The sequence below is a fragment of the Sminthopsis crassicaudata genome, chromosome 1 (assembly GCF_048593235.1).
Source record: "Sminthopsis crassicaudata isolate SCR6 chromosome 1, ASM4859323v1, whole genome shotgun sequence".
NCBI classification, from domain to species: Eukaryota; Metazoa; Chordata; class Mammalia; order Dasyuromorphia; family Dasyuridae; genus Sminthopsis; species Sminthopsis crassicaudata.
Genome location: NC_133617.1, coordinates 607,045,731 through 607,065,849, shown reverse-complemented (window position 1 = coordinate 607,065,849; position 20,119 = coordinate 607,045,731). Strand labels below are relative to the sequence as shown.

General features: G+C 37.4%; 1 protein-coding gene across 1 annotated transcript in view; it reads right to left on the bottom strand.

The window, feature by feature from the left end:
• LOC141551022 (chondroitin sulfate proteoglycan 4-like) overlaps positions 1 to 18,536 on the bottom strand; it is an 82,928-nt gene extending 64,392 nt beyond the window's left edge. Inside the window, exons 1-3 of the mRNA XM_074282247.1 lie at positions 18,528 to 18,536; positions 17,856 to 18,282; positions 680 to 843 (exon numbers count right to left, since the gene is read on the bottom strand). Coding sequence (XP_074138348.1) covers positions 680 to 843; positions 17,856 to 18,282; positions 18,528 to 18,536 — 600 coding nt within the window. The remainder of the gene's footprint in view (positions 1 to 679; positions 844 to 17,855; positions 18,283 to 18,527) is intronic.
• Positions 18,537 to 20,119: the final 1,583 nt, after the last annotated feature.

Below are 20,119 nucleotides of genomic sequence, written 5' to 3'. Positions count from 1 at the left end.
ATTTATATTATGTTTATATTATATAATATACATATTATATTATGTATATGTATTGTGTATATATATGTACACATACATATACACACAAATACACATTTGTTATTCTTGGTGAGTTATTTCAGTCATGTCCAGCTCTTTGTGACCCCATTTGAGGTTTTCTTGTCAAAGATACTGGAGTAGTTTGCCATTTCCTTCTCCTTTTACAGCTTATTGAAATAAACTGGGGTAAGTGACTTACCCAGGATCTTACACCAAGTAAAGGTCTGAGACCATATTTGAACTCAAATTTTGATTTCAGAACTCTATCACTGTGTCACCTAGCTGTCCCATGTTATACATACAAAAATGCAAAATTTTATTATACATATTATGTTTATTTTTATAGAGAATAAATATAAATTTTACTATCTGTAGTAATATTAATTGTAATTATTTGTAATATTAGTTGCAATTGGATTATTGTCATATAGAAATATTATCTATAGTATATATTAATATCATATAGAAATATAAATATTATGTAACATTTATTCATTGTCATATAATAAATGCAGCTACTTATATATAATGTACTCATTTTAATTTACATATACATAAATAAAGAGATTTATTATACATAATATATTCATCATGTTATATATACTATATACCCAAATATAAATATTTTAAATAAATGCACCCGTAGGTTTCCTGAAATGAGTTCCACTGCACAATAATCATCTTTTCCAGCTGCTAGAAAAAGTAATCCATGTGGTTTACTGGTCTGAAATTTTAAGTGAAGGGATAAGTCCAGAGAAGTTTCTATGCCGTTCAGTTCCACAAAGCTTTCACCAAAAAAAGATGCTACAAAAAAAAAAAAAGATTGACTTTAAAATTTATTTTAAAAATATCTGTGTTCATATTGAAACACAATTTCTAAAAATATTAATAATACAGAAAAGCAGATTTTTTTAATAATTTAAATTTGCTTTACCAAAAAAAAAGAATATATTGAATTTATTATACAGGCTGTCCCAAAAGAGTTAATAAAATTATAACTTTAATAATTTAAAACAGCAATAAGACTTTTGAGACAACTTGTATTTCTCTCACCCCCCAAAAGATTATATATGTGTGTGTGTATAGAATTTTTAAAAAATATATAATTGTCTCACTTGTTATGTTTTGTATACGAAAATGTTTTTTCTCTTTTTTTTTTTTTGCATGTAGAAATATATATACATTTAATTAAAAAACAAACAAACAAACAACAATCCTGCTTTACCTGGATTACAGGTTCATAGAGTTAGAGCAGGACTTTTGAGGCCATTTAGTCCATCCCACTAATTTTACAGATGAGGAAACTGAAGAACAAAGAGGATCAATGAGTTCCTCAGGGTCACTTATTAGTCATACCTTCTGTGAGCTGGAATCTGAAGGTAGGTCTTCCTGACTTCAGCTTTGGAACCCTCTCAGTGACAATACATTGTATTAGAGCAACAAATATAAGAACATGCTGCCCTATATCACCCTTTCACTTCTTCTCAAGGAATTTAGAGCTGGAAGGAATCTCCCTTCTCCTTCTTTTACAAATCAGATACGTGAGACTGAGATAGGCTAAAAGATTTGTTAGGCCCAGAAATATAATTTTCCCCTCCTGATCTTCTTTCTCGCCTTCTTTGCACTGAATGAAAATATACTAGATTACTTGACATAAAAAGTAAAAGAAAGCCCCCCCCCAAAAAAAAATTAATGTGATCTCAACTACATTAACAGAAGAATAATGGATAGAAGAGGAGGTAGGTTAGTGTTTCAAGACTCTGTCCTGGTCCAAACTACATCTGGAATCTTATGCTTAATTCTCGATACCACATTTTAGTAAAAAAAAAAAAAAAAAAAAAAAATCCATTAGCTAAAGAATGTTTTTGTTTTGTTTTGTTCTGTTTTGTTTTAGAATAATGGACCTGAAAAGGCAGAACCACCAGTAATGGGTGGAAGTTGCAGAGAGATGGATTTTGGCTTAATTTAAGGGAAATTTTCCCAACAACTAGAGCTATCCAAAGGTGAAATGGACTACATGAGAAAGTATGCTCATCACTAAAAGTCTTCAAGTGGAACTTGGGTGATCATATAGGGATGTAGAAAATACTACTATTCAGGATTCAGAGCAGATTTCCCTGAGATCCTCAACAATTCAGATTTCATGATTTCTCTCTGTCTAGCACAAGAAGAGAAGGGAGATAGGGGAGAGAATGAAAAGAGAAGTCAAACAATTATTCCCCACTTTATAAAAACATATTTTTTTAAATCCTAAAAAATTTCCTATAAAAGCTCTAAAAACATTTATAGTGAAATGAAGTACCAACCTCCTGAAATTCCTACAATCTTTCCCTCACATTATATTTGATAAGTCAGTATGATGATGGTCACAATTTTGAAATCAAAAAGTGTTTTCTCCATCAGAAGATCCACTCCCTAAAATAACTACGTATGCTGATTAATAATACCAATATGTTTTCCTACATTTGACCTCACTGCTATAACTCAAATATAGCCTAAATTGGAAGCAAGAAAAATTCACAGCCTCATGATAGTTTAACTAAACTATCAGATTAAAACAGATTACACCAGTTTGGACTCAGTCCTTTGGTCTTGCAGAAAATAAATTTCTCAACAACCCAATGAACAATAATTTTGGAAATCCACATTATAAAGCTTAACTTTGGGAGAAAGGCATTTAGGGGAAAGCATTTATAAAGCACCTCAGTGCAAGGCACTGTGTGCTAAGTGCTTTAGAAACATTTTGATTCTCACAACTCTAGGAGGTAGGTGCTATTACCCTTTATTATTCAACAGTTAAAAAAATTAAGGTAAAGAGAGATTAAAAATGATTTGCCTGGGGTCACACAGTTACAGTCAAATGTATACCAGAGGTCTAACACCAGATTCAATCACATAACCAAATAAGTATGACATTCAGAAATGTCATGCTTTTATTACATGAATCCTGTTTTTTAAGAAAAGATCTGGAAAGAACACAGAAAGCATCAAGCAACACAAAATAATGAAACTGCTCTGTCTTTGACAGGAAGCAACTGGTTACTGATGTGATTTTTAAAATTAATTCTCTATACAGGTAGATCATAGATTCATTAAAGCAAAATTCAAAATCAAAACAACGAAAAGGCTAAAGATAAGAATGTAGTAATGGATGAGCTAGATGGTCTCTGGGGTCCCTCTAAGCCTACGAAGATACAACATTTTTAACCCAACAGATTTTAGGTTCTCTCTCATTTTTTTTGTTTGTTTGTTTCAGTCATTCAGCCAAGTAATGCATAAAACAATGCAAAAGGCCATCTTTGAACCTCAGGTTGAAACCTTGATCTAAAAACATAGCCGTCAATGTAGACAATTTTTAAATTGGCAACTGAGCCTCGGGTGAAGTTGGGAAGAGAAAAAACAGAGAAACAGAGACAGAAAAAAGCAGAAAGAAAAAAAAGGAGCAGGGAAAGGAAGGTGAAGAAAGGGAAGAAAGAAGGGGGAAAGGGGGGGAGAAGAGAGAGGTAAAGGAAGGGAAAGAAGAAGCAAAGAATAAGAGAGTCTAAGTTGCACAGGAAGAGAAGTTAAAAGAAGAGGATAAAGGTATCCAGCAGGACAGGTACTCTAAGTTCAATATGTATTTCATTACTCCACAGGGCAATGCTGCTGAAGAAAAGCTCCATTCAGCCCCAGCCCACTGCCCTGGAACCCCCAAAGAGCCATCCCCTTTCCCTCCCCACCTTTCTCCCTAAGCCTCGCTGTTTCTGACCCTATCCCTACAGGTGTAGACTCAGTCCCATCCATCCCCACAAGCTGTTGGGGTAGACCTAACTATTCACTGGTTAGATGAGAAAGGAATTACCAACTACAATCCTGCCAGTACCATTAAGACCAACAAGATTTTACCATCTGCCTGGCTTTTTTTTACCCACCCCGCCCAGATCCTAAGGTCTCTGGACTTTTGGGGATTCCCTCATACCCCTGAACCATTCTAAAATATTATCTTCCTTCTATTAGGATGTGAGAAGAAATGAAGAAATGCTTTTTTGTTTGTTCCATTTAATATAGCTCATGAATACCATTAATATCATCTGAATATAGATATATCTGTATACACACATATATATTTGTGATTGTCTAGTTAACTAATTTTCAGCCATGTCTAACTCTTTGTGATCCCATTCAGGGTTTTCTTGGCAAGGACACTTAAGTGATTTGTCATTTCCTTCTCCAGTTCATTTTACAGATGAGGAAATTGAGGCAGCTTTAAGTGATTTGTCCAGCATCACTCAAGCACTGTCAAAGACCCTACCTGAACTCATGAAGATGACTTCCTGACATGAAATTTGGAACACACAAACACTGTGCTATTAATAGATTTTAACCTGTTTTTTGTTTTGTTTTATAATTTCTATCTTTGCATCTGTATGGAACAAAAGTAGAAATGTAGCTGCTTATGAAACCAAGCATCATCCAAATGGAATCTGAGAGCAAGTTACTGGATCTTAACCTCATCCAACATTCCTAAACTTTTCTCAAATGCTTTCTAATGATAAGAGACACAAATGCTTTACATAATGTACAGATTTGGAAATAGTGGGGGGGGAGGAGTTTTTACATTTGATTTTATTTCTAAAAATTTTACCCCTCCAAATGTACATAGGGGGAGGGGAGAGCATGACAAATAAAAAGGGGGGGGGATTTTAAAGTAGTTGTTTTGTTTTTTAAAAATGCCTTTGGGCCATGTGTTTATGTGCTCATTGCACTTTTATAATAGGCACTTTTTCTGGTAATTCTATAGAGTGTCTGTTATATAATGCTTTTTTAATGCCAATTATTATTTTATGCCATTATGACCATAATGATGACAATTAAGACTAAACTATTTTCATAAACCAATTTCTTGGAATGAACCAAGCAAGCCTAACCCAGACTTAATCTAGACAACATGCATCTTTTAGTCATGTAGTTTTTTCCTATATGGATTGTTAAATACATTTCTTTTGTGTGATTGAAGAGACCCTGTAATATCTCAATTTAGAAATGAGAGAGATGATTACTAACAGCCACTGATTTGGAGAGATTCAGAGTTTCCCCCCCCCCTTTCTAAAGTCCTGTCAAAAGTTCTGTCTCTTAAAGGACTTCACTAATAAAGATATTGGATTAACTTTCTTAATCTTATTCAAACTCCACCTAAGTGGGGAAGCCATTGTGTTCTACTCAGGTTTGATGGGGATAAATTCTTTGAATACATTTCCCAAGACAGGTAATAGTCTAGGTAAAGGGATAGTGTCTCCTTGATGTGTTGTTACTCTCAGTCCCTCATTGTAATAATCATTCTCTCATTAATTGTTGTTGCTATAGAGCTGTCCAGGTGGGGATCCAACTAGAACTGGTCATCTTGGCAATGCCTTCCTTCCTTCCTTCTTTGCCTTCTTCCTACCTTCCCTTCTTCCCTTTCTTTCCTCCCTTCTTCCTTCTTTTCCTTCCTTCCTTCCTTCATATAGTTTCATACCTTTATCTGTGAGTTCTCTGCCCAAAGAAATGTAATTTTTTTTTCATGGCTGAAACCTCTCAATCCTTTGGGATTTACCAGATAAATGTTGGTCTGGCTACTTGTAAAGTCTGGACTAGCTCCCTGAAGGGCTCAGAATCAACCAGAGGCAGGATAAGCAAAAATCTTTGCCCCACGTTGGGCGCCAAAATGTAATGTTCTGTTGTCTCTAAATTGAAATCATTTTCTTGGGGGCAGGTTTCTTGGGAAGCTTCTAAAGAGGCAGCCTTGGCTTTAGTTCCAGGAGTTAATGCAGCCAGGAGTTAAAGTCCGGATCCTATATTGTGTCTTTCAAAGTCTTGAATCTTTTCCTGTCAGAATGTCTCCAACCAGCTTCAGTCTCTAGCTTCCTCTGAATCCAAAAGCTCCAGCCAGCAGGAAGGTAGATGTGGGGATGAATCAGACTCCGCCTCCAAGAGTGTGGGATTGTGGGTTTCTGTGTCCTTGGCCCTGAGAGTTTCTTGCTTATATGGTGCACATTGAGTATACACCAATCATTTCCTCATTAGGAAACCATTATTTGTTGTAGGATTAAATCAATGCTAAATTAGACTTAATCATTGTCTCCTCAATTCCACTCAGTACCTTGTTTCAAGTTCTGGCCCATAACATCTCCTTGTAGGATCAAATCACTTGTATCTATTCTTTCCAGTGACTTAGCACCTTGTAAGGACCCTAACAGCTACTGACTGTGTCTTAAACCCACATCCCTCTGGTTCTCTTTAATTAATAGGTCCCTACCAACCCCAGTTGGGTCCAGATTAACTCAAAGTAAGTGTAAATAGCAATTGTCTCTGTTTTGACCCAAAACCCTGAGGATCTTCCCCTCCCAGATTGAATTTTTTTTTTTGGGGGGGGACTGGGTAAAAGATATCATTTTCTGCCTCAGTTGTTACCTAGTCTTAATCACAGAATGGTGTAGTTTCAGTCAAACTGACACTCTTAAAGACCTTAACTTAAAACAATTTAAACTTAATTTTAAAAGGCCCAAGTCTCCCCTTGCATCCAGATTCACTAGACCCAGATGGCTTTGGAGGAAAAAGTGAGATTGGTGACTTTGCACAGTTCATCCTCACTGAAATCCAATCACTTGCATGTCATTGCAGCACCTCCCCATCTCAAGAACAAAGAACAAACAATAAGAATATAACTAATAAGAGCTAATTGCCAGCCTCAGGGAACACTTCTCTCCCAAAGGGCATATAAGTTGAATCTGCCTCCATGATTGCCTTTGACATTCATGAACACTATTGTCCCTTTTATTAAAATGCTTACATTATTAATACAATAATCAAATTACCCAGAAATTATGATTCTCTTTTTAAATATCACAGAAATTTGTTTTTGTTACAAGACAGGCAAGCAGAACTGTGGGAAAAGTGCTGGACCCGGAATCAGGAAGATCTGAATTCAAATCCTGCCTCAAGTTGTAAAGTTGTAAAGAAAATGTTACATAGGTAGAGGGAATATGTTCATCTAGGAATTGTTTCTATCAATAAAACTTCAGCTCCCTATTGTGAAAATACAAAAAGTATAATTACCTCTGAATTAATTTCTACTATATTGATACCACAATGTAACTGATTTTATTTTATATTCATTTTATAATTGGGTCTGCATTTACCTGGTTTGAGTTTTGCTTAGAAATGCAATTGGCTTAAGGAGAGCTCAGGAATTCAGATGACTTAGCTAAAAGTGAGTTTAGTTTAAAACAAAGCTTCTTAAACTGTGAGTCTCAATCCCATGTGTGTTCATATAACTGAATGTGGAAATCATGAAATTATGATTTATTATCAGTAAATGTTTAATTTGTTTATCTACTTTATATACCCTCGGGGTCGTACAAAAATTTCTTAGGTGAAACAGGGTCATGATTGGAAAAAGTTTAGGAAATCCTGGTTTAAAAGAAAGGTTGTTATCTTTCATGCTGGTATTCCCTTGGATACTTCATGGATATCCATTTGTTTAGACCCACAAAATTACTTCCAAAAGATATGGTTTATTCTTTCCTGTTTTTGTGTAGCTAAGGGAATTTTTATCTTTTCCAGGGAGAGAGCACATCTGTTAGTTAATGGTCCCCTAGCAAAGACTACAGGATACAGATGAGCCTCCATAAAATAATTAACATTTCTTAATTGTTAGAGAGGGAGCCATTAGCCTTACCTAAATGTCATCCCACTTTTCTCAGTACAGCCAATCATAATGTTCCTGCTGCAACCCTACAATCTATCATCATTTCTTCAGGCCCAACAAGGCTCCTTTTTGGATATACCTTATTCAAGAGGGTTCCTTCTTCTCTAGGGGCCATTATCCTTACTGAGGGAGCCAGTCTGAGCTGTTTTATTAACAGTTAAGTGCATTTTTCCCCAAGGATTTTCCTCAGCTTCTCTTTATTGCATTTTGCTCACCACACTATCCTTATTATATTCAAAGAGTTCTGGGGGTGAAAATTAACAGACATCTGCCTATAAGATCCGCTTCTCTAATATATTGGCAGTTTTCAACAGCATTCAACAAGAGAATTTATTTAGTCCTCTAACTTCTCATGTCTGAACTGAAGAGTAATGAGCCAAGCAAACATTTGACCTTGACTGGACGCTGGGAATATTTGTTGGATGGCTGCACTGTGGCTGTTATCCAGGTCTCCAACAGGCAAGAGTTGGGAAGAAAGAGCTGCCTAAACATGACAGGGCAAACTTCTCCCTCCATCTACCAGCTCTCTGCAGACACATCACAGACATAAACAATATACAGCTGCTCTCATCCTTGAGGGTATGCTAGGGTAGTTAAGTTCTACCAGAATAAATCAGGTTCGATTTATTTCCTGGGAAAATCTGTCCTGTCCAATCCAAGACTACTTCTTTGCTAGGATTGTTATATAACATTCAAGACAAACACATAAAAAGTGAGTGATCTTTAAAAAAAAAAAGATTGGAGGAGAAATGGCAGGAATTTATATATCAAGAACAGAAGACAGGGAATTCAGAGGAACTCTCTGGGTAGAGTCAAAATTGTATATATTTTGATATATATGTTGCTTTCCTGGAAATAATGTAAACTCATTAAGAGCAAAGCAAACACTATTAGATTAAAAACAAAAATAAACAATGGCTGAGAAGCAGCCCCACTAACAACAAGGTTTCCAGTGAAAAAAAAGAGAATGGGAAAAAATCTTGAAGTTTCAACCAACTTAGCCCAGCTTCTGCAAATTCAAAGTCACAGTCCTGTTGACCATCTTCTTTCTCCTGTCTCCAGAAGGTCAGAGGTATTTGTCTCTCAAACCTTCAAACCCAGATGTAAACAATTAAGAGCACTAGCTTTTGAGTAAGAGGAAATGGGTTCAGACCCTGACTTTGCCATTGGCACTTAAATCACCTTAGACAAGTCTGTTTTCTGTGCTGGAAATCAGGTGGATGGTAGATATCTTCTAAGTCCTTTCCAATGCTAGATCTAGTATCCCTTCCTCTTTTCACACATTACAAACAAGCCCCAGCACTTTCCCAATGTTCTTTTTCTCTGAGGAAGATCCCTTATTTCTCATATAAGCTTTCATTCAAAATCTATGGAATATCCTTACTTTGTATAGCATACCTGAAAAAAAAATAGAAACTATGAAGGCAACAGAATAGTTGCATCTTATCCTTCTTTAGATCAAGGATCTTAAACTGTGCCTTGGGATCTTATAACTGAATGTGGGGATGGTGAAACTATGACTTATTATCAGTAAATATTTGATTTAGACACCTATTTTATATACCTATATGCCCAGAGTCACGTAAGCATTTGTTGGGTGAAAAGGAGTTGTGAATAGAAAAAGTTTAAGAAGCCCTGTTATAAATGTAGACAAGGGATTTTTTAAAGTCCATACTTAACTAAGTTATCCCTCTATCTAGATCTTAAACTAGAAAAGATTCCAGAGAAAGAAAGAACTAACAACCTTTCCCATCCATCCCCCTTTCAGGTTTTTACCACATTCTCTGCAACTAGGCAACTAGATGGCCCAGTGGATAGAGCACTAGTCAGCAACTCCTGAGTTCAAATGCAGACTCAGATGCTTATCCTGGGCAAGTCACTGAATCCTGATTATCTCAGTTTTCTCACCTATAGAATGATCTGGGAGAGGAAATGGCAAATAATTCCTTAACAAAAAAAAAAAAAAAAAAACAGACATCACTAAACAACACAATTCTGGGTCCCTCTCCTTCAGTTCCCCAACCTCCACTTCCATTTCCCCTGACTTGGTGGGTGCAGTTACTTGTTAGTGACTTATAAGCAGCTTATCTCTCCCTCTCAGTCTGTTAAAGATGTTTTTATTAATTAATTAACTTTTATTAACTTATTTTTTATTAATTATCTAAATTTTGGCTGCCCAGAGAGGTTTCTGATTTACTCATACTTATTACTATGTAACTGTCCCTTAAAGTATTATTACCTTTCTTAGAATCAATTACCACTGATTGAATATGTTACACCTCTGTCCCTCATGAAATAAGGTCCTGATCATGGAATTAAAGCAATATATTGATAAAATCAAAAGCCCTTTCATTGAGATTCTCTGCTAACTCAACTCTTCCTCACCCCACCACTTTTTCTCTTTTCTCCCTTCCTCCCTCCCACTCCCAATGTCCAACTGACACAGACGGGCATACCTGTTGGCTGATGAAGCAAAAAGATTTCTAGGTTTGGCTCCTAATGCTGTGCCCAGTCACCTGGAGTTAAACTTCCCGAGAGAAACTATACAGTCTGAGCCCTGCCTACCACCACATTCACTGGAGCAAGTTGGATGAAAATCTGGTCTCTTACATTTACTGTGTAAGTCACCCCACCACTGTGTGTTGGGCAACTCCCTAGATTTTATAAACTATAGATGCTGGCACTGGCAGGACAGGGATGCACTGGAGCCATGCATTCTGCAGATGCCTCCCTGTTTTGATGCAAACAGGTACCCTCCACAGCAATAATTATCAGCCTCCAAGCCATCTGGCTGTGCAATCACTTTGCACTAGTCTGCTGTGCCATTTAATGACTTAATATAATACTTGAACATGTCTTTGTTTCTTCCTCTGGAAAATGACAGGGTTAGACAGAGGTTTGTTCCTTTAAGTTCTGACATTCTAGTCCAGTAGTTCTTAAACTTTTTGGTCTCAGGACACCCTTTACAATCTTAAAAAATCAGAAAATATATACTTTTTTTTTTTTTTGAGGTAATCAGTTTTAAGTGACTTGCCATACAACTAGTGTCTGAGGCTGAATTTGAACTCAGGACCTCCTGACTCCAGGGCCAGTGCTCTATGCATTGTGCTGCCCCTTCTTTTATAGACTTTTTTTTTTTTTTTGGCTGAGGTAGTTGGGATTAAGTGACTTGCCCAGGGTCACACAGCTAGGAAATATTAAGTGTCTAAGGCCAGATTTGAACTCAAATTTTTCTGACTTCAGGGGCAGTGCTCTATCTGCTTCACCATCTAGCTACCCCTTATAGATTCTTTAAAATGATTGAGGACTCTAAAGAGCTTTTGTTTTAACATGGATTACACCTCATCAATATTAACTGGATTAGAAATTAAAACTTTAAAAAATATTTCTTTATTAAATCATTTAATATAACAATAGTAAACCATTTATTTTCTAAAACAAAAATTTAATAACAGTGACATTAGTTCTCATATTTTTGCAAATCTTTTTAACATCTACTTAACAAGACAGCTGGATTCTCATATCTGCTACATTCAGTCTGCTGTAACATGTCATTTAGACATCTATATGTATATGTGTATGTTATGATTCTTACAAGGTACTAAGACAGTGGAATTGATAGAGACAATAATTATCTAATTTAGCATGGTTCAGTATAATTGATCTGACCCTAAAAGGAGATGTTATGGGCCAGAACTTGAAACAAGGTACTAAGTGGAATTGAGGAGACAATGGTTAAATCTAGTTTAGCACTGATTTAATCCTACAACAAATAATGGTTTCCTAGTGACATAATGATTGGCGTATACTCAGTATGAGGCAAATAAGCAAGAAGCTCTCAGGGCCAGACACAGAAGCCCACAAAGCCCCTCGGAGGTGGAGTCAGATTCATTCCAACTTCCACCTTTGTGCTGGTTGGAGATTCAGAAGGAGCTAGAGGCTGAAGCTGGCAGAGACAAAGGACTGGCAGCAGGAACCAAGGAGGGAAATAGGCCTTTAAGAAAGCTAACCCGGCCCAAGGAAGGAGACAGGACTTATAAGGAAACAATAAAGTATTTGGACTTTAACTCCTGGCTGCATTTGAGGTGATTATTACACTGAACTGAAAGGAAGGCTGCCTCCTGAAGCCCTCCAAGAAACCTGTGTACACACACACACACACATAAAGAAAATTCAGCTTAAGGTAAATGGAAGAGGGAGAAGAATTTTAATAGGCCCCTAATGTTTTGATTATTATGGAAATAGTTTTTAACTTATTGGACCCACTGAAAGGATCTCAGGACTTTCAGGGCTGCTCGGACCAATTTGAGAACTGTGTGTATGGATTAAGGATTTGTTTGGTATTTTATTTGTTAGCAGGTTAAGTTCTGGGGCTATTAGGATTCCTAATATGGTTACAATTAGGGCAGAAAGTTTAAAAGGGTGGGCATAGTTATTGGGATTATTGTAGTTGGAGGGATGTTTGAGGTGCCAGGAAAGACTGAAAGAAAAAAAAAGAAAGAAAGAAAGAAAGAAAACTGCAAGGATTGAGATGGATATGGCAGTAACAAACAGGGAGTGAGGTAGACTTGAAGAGGCAGGATACAAGGGGCTGGCAGACATACTAAGAGAGCTGGACATAACTGACTGACTGGACAAGTTTAGCCCAATGTTCAGATACTCAACTTACCAGACCAATGATAATGTCAACAATAACCAAAAGAGACCCACGACTATCAAATGCCCTGAAAAGTCTAGTATAAGAGATGATTAGACAGATAATACAAAAATTATTCACTTTTACAAAGTCCAGGCTTTATACACATGAAAAAACCACATGTGATAGAATCTTCAATATTAGACAAAAGGTAGCTTTTAATAGTAAATTAAAATGTGTCTTATTGGAGAAGTGTTGTCCCACACTCACTAAGAATCATAAGCTTAGTTCACAAGAGTCTTTTCCATTTGGTTTATCAAGGCAACAGCATGAACATAAGCAGGGGATCAATGGAGTGATTAATCCCTAGAGTGAGGAACTGCAGAGCAAGAAATCCGTCAAATAACAGGATACGCGACACATCTATAATTTAGTACATAAAATCTAGGGAGTTGCCCAACACACAGTGGTGGGATGGCAAATAGTAAATGTAAGAGATCAGATTTTAATCCAAGTCTTCCTGACTCTAAATTCAGCAGTTTTTTTTCTAACTGCCTTGCACATATAAAGTGATTTTCAGTCCAATTATCAAATTGCAATAATAATATGTAATTATATAACTTATATTATACATTACATGATTATATATTTATATGTATATAATTATATAATTTATATATTATATATGCACAAGTATATAATGAATATATAACATAAATTATATAATTGACATATGCCAACAAAACCCCTTATATCTTCAATGTTCCATTTGTGCTCTCAGAATTATGAATGCAAGGTATTTTAATCCAAATTCTGGGGAATATTTTACTCTAGTAAATCCTCTACACCTATATTATATATTTAAGTGTTCACCTGGTGGGCAACGTGAAAGAACACTAATTGGGTCTTCAGCCTCAATCATGTCACGTTGCTTGTCCTCATAGACCGATTATCAGATGTTGGCCGTGGCACTCACCTGCTTCTAACCTAACCAGGTACAACCAGATTCCCCTCTGAATCAGACTTATTTTGGTGACAACAGAAACCTTCCTAATGACCTCACAAATATATCTCATCTTGACTGATGCTGACCCCAGGCTAGTTGGCCCCACTGGGCCCAACTCCTTTCTTTCAACACAAGTGAGGTAAGATAAAATTTAATTTAAAAAAAGATTGAGGAGGAAAGAAGAGCTGTAAACATAAGTAAAAGGAAGATTTCTTATATACATACATATATATGGTATATATTATGTAATGTGTATATATTACCACAAATAGTCAAGGTTGGTATAAGAGAGAAGGATGAAATCTGAGGAGTTAAAGTAATGGAAGAAAAAGGGAGACAAGTGTTAAAGCAAAAAGATCTTGGGCTCTGGAATCACAGTATTTAGATTCAAATTCTACCTTGGACAATAACTTCATGAGTACCTCAGGAAAGTAATCTGATCTCTCTGAATCTCTATTTCTTCATCTCTGAAATCAAAGAATCAGAGGTTCATAATATCCCCATGTTATGGGTAATCTATTCTCTTAATATTTTGATCAACCCTATCTCAATATGTTTGGTTTGCTATGTGATTCTTTGAATTTCACTTTATGCATTTAAGAACACTCTGAGAAAGGATTCATGGGTTTCTCAGATTGCCAAAGAGATCCATGACCAAAAAATGTTAAGAATCCCTGAACTAAAATGATCTTTTAAGTCCTTGTGCAGGTAAAGATATACTTCCAAAACAAAACGGAAGGGGAAAGAAAGTGGAAGGGAAAAGGAAAGGGAAAGGAAGGGAGAACTATAAAACAAAGCAACAAAAATCAAACAAGTAATTATACATCTAATACACAAAGTCAATTTTAAATCTACATTATTTAGTTTTGAGAAAAGGATCATTTAGAACTGAAAGTGAAATTAGAAGTCCTCTGGTCCAAGCCACTCATTTTATAGATGATACTCAGAAAGAGAGACTTACCCAAAGTCATACTTGTAGTAAGTATTGAGGAAGGATTTAAACCCAGGTCTTCTGACACCAAATCCAATATTCAATCAATTAACAAATATCTATTAAACACTTGTGTGCCAAGCACTATGCTAGGTATTGAAGATAAAGATAAAAAGAAGGAAAATCCCTAATTACAATATGCTTATATACTAAAATAGATCACATAAAAATACTGTTTAGAAAACAGAAATATAAAGTTAAAGATACATACATATGTATGTATCTTTAACTTTATATATATACATATATATATATATATGTATATATATATGTATGTATTGTGAACCCAAAAAGAAATTCAATATAAGATAACATTGGTGGGAAGATATCAAAATTTGGGGAGATTAGAAAAGGTTTCATGTAGAAGATGGTGTTTGAGATGGGAAGAAAAGGATGAATGGTAGAAGTAGGGAGGTAAAACCTTCCAAGGTTTACCAGTAGCACAGAGATGAAAGTGTCCTGAATGAAAAACAGCAAGAAGATAAATCTGGCTGGACTCAAAGAGTGTGGGAAAGGAAGTAATGTCTAATGAAGATAGAAAAGTAAACACAAAACTCCTCTAATTTCTAATCCTAAACCTTCTCCCACAAAATACTGTGTACTTAGTATGGTTGTAAATAGTTAACTCCACTGTTTTTGTAAGATAATAAAGTTTTGAGTCACCCATTTATATCTAATTTTTAATCATGTCAATTTTTGATTATCTCCTTAAGTTGATTTATTTTTCTCTCTAAAGAAGGTTAGTGGATAAATTAATTTAGATTCTTCTCTGAAATAAAATGCACTTATTTTACTATAATTTACTCTTGTTTGGGATTCTCACCATCAAAGTAAAAAAAAATCCCTTTTTATTTCCCCAATGCTAGAGAATTTATGTATGTGTGCTTTCTAGACAGCTTCATTCTCTGCACATGGTACATTCAGGTTTTTTAAAAGTAAATATTTACCAGCAACGAATTTATTTAGAAATACTAATGCAAAGTTTTATTTTTTCCCCATCTCCAAGCCTTTAAAATGTTAGGAGGGGAAAGGGTATGGGCTAGAGAAACTAATACTGTAATAATATTTTATCCTGGAGGCAATAGAAAACCACTGCAGTTGGCTGAGTGAGGGAGTCACATGAACAATTAAAGAAAATTATTTTGACTTCATTGTGTTGGGTGAATAGATGTGGGAAGAGACTTGAGATAGGAGACCAATTAGGAAGATGTTGTAATAATAGTCTAGGTGAGAAAGCGATGAGGGCCTGAATTAAGGGTATAACTGCAGGAGTTTAGAAAAGAGATTGGATGTAAGAGATGCTGTGAAGATAGAAATGTCAAGATTTCACAACTGACTGGATATATGGGGTAAGAGAGTATGAAAAGTCTATATAATAGAAAAGTCTATGTAATAATAAGATAGTGGACCTGAGACACGGAAAGGATGGTGGTGCCTTCAGGAGAAATAGGGAAGTTTGGAAAATAGGAGAGTTTAGGGAGAAAGAAAATGATGAGTATAATTTTAGAAGGGTTGAGTTTAAGGTCTCTTGGTTATCAATTTGAAATACCAACTGGTGATGTGACACTGACGTTCTAAGGAGAGAATGAGGCTGGATCTAGATCTGGAGTCATCTGCAAAGAGGTGCTAGTTGAACTCTGGGGAGCTGATGAGGTTACCATGAGAATCTAAAGAGGGAGAAGGTCAGGACAGAACCTTGAACAATATCTACAATTAGAAGCATGATGATAAGCCACCAAAACACAGTGAGAAAAAAAAAAAAAAACAACAGATGAATCAGAATTAAGAAGAACCCAAAGAGTATCTAGGAAGAGATAATGGCCAACGGATTGAGAAAAGGACATCTGATCAATGGAGATCAATTTTGGAGAAAGCAGTTTCACTAAGTGATAAGTTTAGAGCCATACTGCAAAAATTTGAGGAGAGAAAATGGAAGTAGCAATCTTAAACAACTTTTTCAAGAATTTGCCTTGGAAATTCTATTATGCCATGCTACCTCTAAGCACATGACAGAACACGTTTCACATTCTTACAAAAATAATGGAGCAGAGAATCTCCTCTGGAATGCTTCAGTGTGATGGCAGATAGGTGATCCTGAATTCTTACTAAAGGAAAGAAACCCTCTGGAAGGAGCTACCAACTTGTAAAGACTTCCACTATAATCCACAGTTAGTATGTTAAACAAAGACCATCATGATTAATTTCAGAAAGGCTCATTAACAGGTTAAATTCTGGGTATTCCTTTTTTAGATACACACCTCTATAGTTAAAGAGAGATGTTTACCCAATTAAATTACTAATCTTTAACACAGTGAACTGGACAAGGTTCATGGTTACTGTAGTTATGTCTACACCTTAAATTAAATTGACCAGAATTAACACAAAAATGATACTAGGCCTTACATATATAATTCCTCTTAAAACTTCCAAAACCTCTTCATATTGCACACCCTGAATTTCAAAACTGAGGTAGTGGAGAAACAAGAATCCTAGTTTAAATAATGTAGCATTTCACAGTAGTTAAATTGAACTGTGGGGAGAGAAATTTTGATATGAAGTAAAGGATGAGCAAGAAGAACTCAGGGCAATGGCCAAAAAGGAATTAGGTCCTTTATTTATGGCAAAAATTCGACATGCTACATGAGTCCCATAAAGTTTTCCCAAGTTCAATGTTTCTATATGGAAGAGGAAGCCAAAGAGGAACTCGAAGAAAGCACAAGTGACGGCATCATACCCTGCCTCCCCTTCGGATGAATCTGAAGCCACAGCCCCCATTCGAACGCCCAGAGTTTGGGGAGAAAACAAATCTGACCAGATGCAAGTCAGTCCGATACAATGGGAGACACTGGAGACAAAGGATCAATGAAACTCCAGCTCCACCACGGGTCACACCACCTGTGTGAGTTCTCAAGTTCCTCAGGTGTAAAATGGAGAAGAGGTGAACAGAAAAAGTCTTAATCGCTAATGCTAAGAAGAGGTTCAGGGTGTTGCTCTCCAGGCTTTGGGATGCGCAAGAAACTATCTATGGCTGGCAGATTGCTTTAAAAATGCAATTATTTAGTCCCCTTTGTAACCGCCCCTTCGGACCCCCATCCCAGTCCCGAGGACTCGGGGAGGGGAGGTTTTTGGTGTAGTTGCGGCGCGGGCCTCCTTCCTGCTCTTCCCCGTGCGCCGCGAGCCCGCGGGCTTAGCCATGCAAGAGTCCGGGGTCCTCAAGTTACCAATATGGCCTCAGAGTTAGCTAGATGCCCTCTGGGATCTTCCCCTTGCAACGCTTCCGCGGGACAGGCGGGACGGAGGTGGCCCCGGGCCCAGCCCGTCCTCCCCGGCCCCGCCTGCCCTTCAGATTCCCTGCGCACCCTCCCACCTGCCCGCCGCGTCCGCCCCGCTCCCGGCCTGCCCGGCGCAACTAGGGCGCCCAGAGAGGCCGAGGGCAGGCGAGGTGAGCAGCCGGTACCTCCAAATGCCTGGCGCCTCCAGAAGAGCCCCAGGAGAGCGGCGAGAACTGGAAGTAGGCCAGCGGGGAGCCCCTTCATCCCGCCAGGAAGTGCCCTCACGCCCCGGGCACATTCCAATCGCGAACCGCAGCCCGGGCTACCTGAGCGGCTCGGGCCCCTCCCCACGGGCTCAGACCGCGCAGCGCGGGCCCGACCGGGCCGAGCCGAGGGGCGCCGCCCCCTCCCTGCACCAGGCCGGGCCCGGGCAGTGGGCGGAGGAAAGGGGAAATGAAGGAGAATTTTGAGCTGCAGCTGTTCTACTTTATCAGGCCTCCCGGCAGTGGAGAGTCCCCTGTGGAGATCCGGACTGTGGACTTCAGACCTGAAATAGCCTCTGCTGAGGAGAGAGTTGCTGGGGCCTTCCCCGGAGGTAGCCCTGAAGGGCCTCTGCTCAAAGGCCCGCACCTCATAAAGTATATCCGTTCTAAAAAGTTATTTCTTGGGCATCAGTCGTGCGCATAACCTTAACATTTGGTGGGGGAGATGATCCCTGGCCCTCAGGTATTACACTTTTCACCAAGTTTGATAAAACAAACCCCTGTAAAAGTTGTTTTTGTTTTTTAAGTCGGCAATAACTTCATTATTATAGCAAACTCCCTACCGAGTAAGCAAATACATGTTAAGTTACATACTCCAGGCATTGTGTTAATGGCTGGATGAAGCGCTGTCCTGAAGGAGCTCACATTAAAATGGAGGAGACACCATGAAAACAATTATGTGCAAATAAGATAGGTATGTATAGACATATAGACCATATATGCATAGAGATATAGATTTATCTTAGATAAATCTATAAGATAGATAATCTATCTTACTTATATGATAGATATTTTATAATAGCTCTCTATTTTATTGAGTAGGAGATTCTGGGGAAATCACTTAACTTTTCATTTTTCCAGGAAACTCTTTAGAACTTATAAAAAAGGTACCAAGTTGGTAGAATTTGCTTGCTAGGAAACTTAGCAGCATGGCCCCTACCTACCTTTCTAGTCTTCATGCACCTTCCTCCCCTTCTGAAACAAGGCATTTCCTACCAGGCAGAGTGATCAAGGAATGGAAAGGCAGCATCCTGCCTAACCACTAACTGCTGAGAGGTTAAGTGGTCTTAGTGGAAGGCCTCAACGATACAAGGCAATATCAATTCTCTAATAAACCAACTGAGTGAAAGAACTATGGGCCTTCAAGGTAGGTAGACATCTCTGGTCTGACCTGGTGAAGGAAGTATTTATAAAGAACAGGTGCACTGAGAACCGATGGCCACAATTTAATTAAGGAAAGAGAAAGGGTGTAGATGGGATGGCATTTCTGATAGTGAGAATCGTACCCACTAAATGACACAATATGTCAAAACAGAATCCCAAAGTTGGAAAACACCTTAGAAATCATCTTCTAGATCACTATACACTTCAACAACAATACTGTATGAGGATGTATTCTGATGGAAGTGGAAATCTTCAACATAAAGAAGATCCAACTCACTTCCAGTTGATCAATGATGGACAGAAACAACTACACCCAGAGAAGGAACACTGGGAAGCGAATGTAAATTGTTAGCACTACTGTCTATCTACCCAGGTTACTTATACCTTCGGAAGCTAATAATTAATGTGCAACAAGAAAAAGGTATTTACACATATATATTGTATCTAGGTTATATTGTAACACATGTAAAATGTATGGGATTACCTGCCATGGGGGGGAGGAGTGGAGGGAGGGAGGGGATAATTTGGAAAAATGAATAAAAAAAAAAAAAAAAAAAAGAAATCATCTTCTAGTGGGAACACACTGTATTTAGAAATCAGAGGCCAGGTTTCAATACCCATGTTCTGCCCCAAGTTGTTTAGTGTTGATTAAATCTTTAAACTTCTTAGGATATCAGTTTTATCATTTGTATAATGAGAGGGTTGGACTAAATCTTGGGTCTGAATGATCTCAAAGAACACAAACTAGGCCATTCTTCTAACACTCTTCTCTGAACATACTACAGTTTGCCAATTATTTTTTTTTAATGCAGTACCTTGAACTAGATAAATTACTCCAAAATGCTGTTATGAGAGAAATATCTCCTCTCTATACTGCTGCCAAATATATAATTAAAAGACAAAACCCTAAGTTTTATTAGGCTCAAGCATAGGTCTAGGCCTTACAGAAAAACAAACAAACTTGAATAACCATTTGTATTCTAATAAGTCTTCTTATAGCAAAATTATGTCAGAAGGACAGA